A 6,056-nucleotide genomic window follows, 5' to 3' on the forward strand; every position below is an offset into this window, starting at 1 on the left:
CACCGCGGGCACCGCGCCTGCCTCCTGCCCCACGCCGTCCGCCGCACGCAGGTGAGTGCCGGGAGCCGTGGAGAGGGGGTATAAACCGGGAGCTGAGCCAAGAACTTCCTGGTTTGGTTTTATATCTTGCCGGTTTTCCCCTCGTTTCTGAAACTTGTGCCGCTGAGTGTTCTTTTGCCAGGGTGTGATGGTGGTAGCTGTGAGTATTAGTGAATTGCCACAGTACTAAGCCGATCTTCAGCCTTCAGCCTTGCTTTGCTTGCCTTATAAACACCTTGTGGAGTTCAAGGTTTGTAGGCTGTGTTGACTAGCAGAACAAAGTTTCTGTACTTTCTGTACTTCAGCAAGTGCTTTGTAGACCCCATACAGACAGGGTCAGCCTGATGCTACTGCATAAGGATATGGTTCATGCAAGAGGAGAAAGAGTTAATCAGTCACACCCAAACGTCCCCAAAACAGGTGTATAAATCAGGGGACAAGGAAGAAGTGGCTTTGACTGTTAGGTCACATGCAGCAGCATTTTATCCTCAGACCTTGTACGTGGAATCAGAGGAGTGTGGTTGCCCCAGAAAACGTGTTTTTATTGCCAGGCTGGAAGTACCTTTGACAGAAACACAGATGCCTCAGGGGCAGGGGAAAGGTAACTTCCGCTTACCCTCTGCCCCCACCGTTGTAGCTTGCTAGATCACAGTGACTGTCTATGCAGAGCTCTCTGATAACTCCTCTGGGATGGGAGCAGGGGTTGTTGTGGGTTAACATCAGTAGGCAGCTAAGCACAACACAGCTGCCTGCTTATTCTCCTCCCTTGCCCAGTGGGACGAGGGAAAAGAAGAGGAACACTAAAACCAAGAAATTTCATGGATTGAGACAAAAATTTAATAAGAGAAAGAGAAGTGAAGAGAAAAAGAATGAAACTGATGCAAAGGCAGATACTCACCAGACAGTTCCTGAGCAAAAGACAGCAAACCCACCTAGACACCCCACTTTCAGTTTTATTGCTGAACATGATGTCATATAGTACGGAATAGCTCTTTGGTTAGTAGGCGCCATCTTCTGCTTGTGTCCCCTCCTAGCCTTTTGTGCACTCACAGTATAGTCACATCTGAAACACGGCACCACATGGGCTGCTATGAGGAAAACTGGCTCCATCCCAGCCGCAACCAGCCCCGCGGGTCTTTAAGATTTTTTTCTTCATCCCAGTGTAGCTGTCCACCAAATATCCTCAGGAAGATTTGCAAGCTTGCCAATACTCCTGCTTGTGCTTTGTTTTACTTGGAGAGCCTGCCAGGAGGCTCACTGGGGCCTGCATGCTGTGGTGCTGAACTTGGGAGACTGAAAATGCTGTAACACAGAGGTTTGATGTTCAGAAGCTTTATTTATTTATTTATTTATTTTTATTTTTTCAGCTACAATTTCAGAAAGTTCCTTCCTACTCCTTTTGTGATATTTTGGAGCAGAGTTACTTAGAGGTTTCCTACAGAAAACACTAGGAAGAAACAGTTCCTACCGAACTTCCTGCTTGGAAGTTCACACAGATTGTGAGCCAGTACACAGGTCACGATAAACCCTTGTAGCATTTTATTGCATTTCATGTTAGAGAGCATTACAAGGGCAGAGGGCTGTGCATTAGGCTGCCACAAACAGCAGCACAGAGGTAAAACCATTTAAGACGTCTGAGCGATGCAGAGCATGGCTGCTGCCTGCTGGTATGCTTTCATCCAAAGTGTCCCTCTTGCAGTGGGAACTCACTACAGTGTTGCTTTCCCTTCAGGCCAGAGCGGCAATGTGTGGATGATACAGGTGTTGTGCAGTGGCAACCTGATCTGAGGCAAAGTAAAGTGCACAGAGCTACAAGCTGTGCTGCTACCCTGGGGGTCTGATGGATACAGGGAAGCACGTGCTGTTGATAAAGAGTTGTCTCTGCGCGAAATCAGGAAGTGAGCAGGGTAGAAACTTGTACTCCCACGTGACCCTCTATCCCTAGGCGGTTTCTGCTGACATCTACTGGCTTAGGGATGCAGAGATTTTATGCACAAACTATCAATAGTTACAGCCTAAGAGACGGTATTTTGACTAGTGATTTTGTTTGCTGGGAGCAGTTATTCCGTATAGCCCTTGTGATGTGACATCAGCCAGGCAGCAGTTCTTCCACTGAGAATCTTCCACAGCTCTTTCAACAAATCCTAGCTGTGAGTGCTGAGAAGAGATGGGAACTGTTGTGTGAGGTCCATCAGCTGCTTCATCCCTGGAGCAGAGGTTGTTTAATATAGTTGAGAAGGACACTCCCTGTGCTCTTGAATGCAGCACACAGGATCACCATTCTTTGCACTTGGTATGTGTTCTGTGAGCCTGACTGGAGCTAGGAGTGTCATCTCAGAAATCCTTGCTTTTACAGTGTGTAGACTTGAATGAGTTAAGGCAATCCCTAAAGGAAGATTTTTGGAGTTGATTCCTCAGGGTGAATGACATGGGTTGCTGGCAGGGTCTTCAATCGTTAGGAAGGAGTTCTTTCATGTACCTCTGTAAAGAAGGTAATGCTTAACCAGAAATGCTTGGGATTGATGTAAGTATTTGCATATGGTCACTGTTGTGAGGGTGTGAGTGCACAAAGTGATGTCTGTTACTAGCAAAGAAGGAAGATTGTCTTTTTCTCTGTGGTCTTTGTCAGTCTTTTAGGAAGGGAATGAGGTGTAGGCTGCAAAATAAACTAAGGAAGGCTGGTATCTGGTAGAAGTCCTGAATCTTCTAGTGGTGTAGAACTCTTCTGGTTCTTCAGGGACAAGACTGGAAAATTGTGGCTGGAATAAATAGCATGTCTTTCTCTATGCAAGAATATTTATCTGCTTGCATGGATGTATCTGTGCCAAGGGCCTTCCAGATGTGGAGTCTCTGGCTTTTGCTTGGAGCCCATTTTCTTCTGACTCTGTCATAATCCAATGACAAACTGCATGTGTTTTCTAAGGAGACACACATCAGAAATGCAAACTGTTGCTCATGAAGCAATGCTTTATGCTCTGTTTGTCCATGCTGCAGAGTATAAATGCTGTGCTGCCCTGGGGCTGTTGCAGTGAACTGGTACATGTGCATGCAGATGCTCTTGACTGGGTCTCAGCTGCAGAAGAGGACACTGATAGCAGCTACAGCTGGAGCTAGCTTACCTGGTATTTACTGCGGGCCTCTGTTTTAGCACCAGTGCGTGGAGACTGCAGGGCAGCATTGACTGTATCCTTCATGGTGCTAATGACAAAAATGCATCAGCAGGTACACCAAGACTGTTCAACCTGCTGGGCAGAAGGCAGCCAATTTCAGAGGGCTGCAGGTGAGAAACTGGAGCAAGACATAAGCAGAACATTGATTATGCTGTGCTGGGAACACCACAAGTGTCACAGATACTGTGATTGATAACCAGCCATCCTGACACAATTAGCTGTTGTAGACATTCAAACTACAGCATCACTGTAGTGATAGTTGGGTATCTGATAGGTCATTTATACACTGGGAAGCATCCTGAACATTGACTGAATTTTGATTCTAGATGGAGCCTCCCACTGATCCTCTAAATAAAAGTACTTACTTAGCTGCCCTTCAGCTACTAAATGCATTAGCATGTAGTCTGGAAATGCACAGCACCACATATTTAAAGATGAAAATGGTTTTTTGCTTTGGATTTCTCTGTGCCTTAAGAAGATGGTGCTAATTTGCACAGCTCTCAAACCTTAGCAGTATAACCACCAGGTGAAATGCGGAGATCCTTATGTTTCATCACTATACTGGCATTAATAAGCCTCATTAAAGTCCATTCATTTAAGAGTTGTACCTTCCAACTCAGAATATTCTATTATTCTATGATTCTGAAACAGAGTATTTCAGTGATACACCCCCCTATATGGAAAACAAGCTGGATACTTATTTTTGTTTTTTACAGATGTTGTTACGAAACAGTGTTTTATTTTGTTTCACTGCTGTGTAGGAACTCATGGCATTGTGCTTGAAGAATCTAGAAGAGAGAAAAGAGCAAGAAGCTGGCAACAGAAGGAACATAGTGCAGGCTGTAAATGATGTGAAGGTAAAGTGTGGTTTCCTTTTCCACTGGATGGTAATTTTCCAAGGGGTGACATTTTGTTTTCTCTGTAGCTATTCAAAGACCCAGACACCTACTCCTTCTCAGGAAAAGAGTGTATCCCCTGTATCCATCACAGTATGTTACACTGTCAAAGGGAGAGAAGAGGAGAGTCTCCAAAGACCTGGTCCTCATTCCTTGATCAGTTTAACACCTCTGGAAGATCAAGGCTGAAATTTTTGTGCAGAGGAATAGCAGGTAGCCTCACCTGCCTACGTTATTCTGGCTTCACTAATGTATCTTGCATTGCACTGAACTGCTTTATTGAATTGCCTGGATTCAGAGTTGACTAAACACAAGAAGAGCTCTGTTGATTATGTCTCAAGAACGGGAATGTGTGCTAAGCTGCACCTCATTTATAGAGCATGAAATTACTTTTGCTCTGAGGAGCATCTGCAAGCAGTTCTTTTACAGAAATGTCGGTAAGAGCCTGAGGGGGCTTTAGAGACTTGGTTTAATGTCTCTTTGTTTTGGAGGCTTTCTCTTCCTATCAGCTACTTCTCTCTAGCTTGCTTTGAAAGGGGTCAAAGTCTTGCTACTGAAGGACCAGATCTGCTTCTTGTTGCAATTTGTACCCCGTTAATTCCAGCTGAAAACAGAATTTACTGCATAAATAGGCATCTTGGAATCTTCCCTCAAGCTTTTCCATCCAGACATCAGCAGGTAAACCATGTCTGCCCTCTTTTAAGTGGTAGACACATGTTTCTGAAGAGATGCAGAAAATCAGTAAAATTCAACCAAAATGTAGCACTGAAAGCCTGAAAGAAAAATGTCTGAAATGTTTATGGTCTGTTGAGCAGGGAGGAGACACTCTTCTGCTTCATCTATAGGCACATGCTGACAGGATCAAAAGGCAGCTGTCAGAAAAAGTGACAGAACTTCAGTTACTTCTTCGGGAAGAAGAGAGTTTGGCAAAAAACTTCATTGATGAAAAGACTCAGCAAGCCCTGGGAGCACATGATCAGCAGTTGGAGTCCTGTCAAGAACAGCTTGCAGCCCTAGAGACCCTCACACTTCAAATCAGACACATACAACAGGACAGTGATCCTATTCGTTTGCTGGAGGTGGTATTGTATGGTCTCTTTCTACCTCTTACCGTGATAGCCCTTGGTAAATTTCTCTAATGATCTCTTCTACAGATCCTTCTGTATGTAAGCAGCGTCTTTCTAACTGTTTTTTAATTTGCTTTGTGTTGGTGTTTTGGCAAACAAATTTGGTTCCTGATTTTTGAGCTATGAGGTGTTCTTGATATAGCATTGATTTCAGGTCTGTATGAAATTCATGTTAATTTTAAACAAATATGGAACAGACAGATATGTGTCTCTTAATCTTGAAGACAAATGCTATATCAAGTCTTTCCTTGTCCAGTGTAATATGAAGGTCTAAGAAAAGGCAGGCCTCAGGAAACCTGAGGAGGAAAGTTAAAATGTGTAATTTATTTAATTGCAAGAAATCCTAATCATCATAAGCAATAGCCATCACTTCACTGGAGGGGGCAGCACTTTACTTTTTGCCTACAGATAAACATCAGCTTCTCTCTCCTTCTCTCTCCTAGTATCTTCACCTTCCTTTGGAAGGGTGGTTATGCCCTGATACAAGCCAAAAGATGCCTCTGGTGCATTTTTGCATCCTTACAATGTGGCAGACTTGAGTTTCACAGCAATGTACACTTGAGTATCCATTGCTGTGATATGGCCCTGGCATTCTGCTGTGTGGGCTAGCAACATACCTCCACACAGGAGCTGCTCTTCATGATTTTGTGGTGATCTTCTTGTGGGGGAGGTTGGATTTTATTCTTCAGAATGCTTTTAAAACTTAGTGGTTTGACTTTGCCACTGATGGGATTTCCCACAAAGGACCCTGGCCAGGCTAAACCCATTTCCATCCTGGAGGGATCTCTTTTAACCATGGCCGTTGGGTTCTCCATGTCTGCAAT

The 6,056-nt window shown here is 44.2% G+C and overlaps 1 protein-coding gene across 1 annotated transcript in view; it reads left to right on the plus strand.

Moving 5' to 3' along the window:
• TRIM14 (tripartite motif containing 14) overlaps window positions 1-6,056 on the plus strand; it is a gene marked incomplete at its 5' end in the record, with an annotated part of 10,289 nt that continues 4,233 nt past the window's right edge. Inside the window, 3 exons of the mRNA XM_008634602.2 lie at window positions 1-51; window positions 3,971-4,066; window positions 4,951-5,184. Of these exons, the coding sequence (XP_008632824.1) occupies window positions 1-51; window positions 3,971-4,066; window positions 4,951-5,184 (381 nt within the window). The remainder of the gene's footprint in view (window positions 52-3,970; window positions 4,067-4,950; window positions 5,185-6,056) is intronic.

This window comes from Corvus brachyrhynchos, unplaced genomic scaffold (genome assembly GCF_000691975.1).
Source record: "Corvus brachyrhynchos isolate BGI_N302 unplaced genomic scaffold, ASM69197v1 scaffold22, whole genome shotgun sequence".
NCBI lineage: Eukaryota > Metazoa > Chordata > Aves > Passeriformes > Corvidae > Corvus > Corvus brachyrhynchos.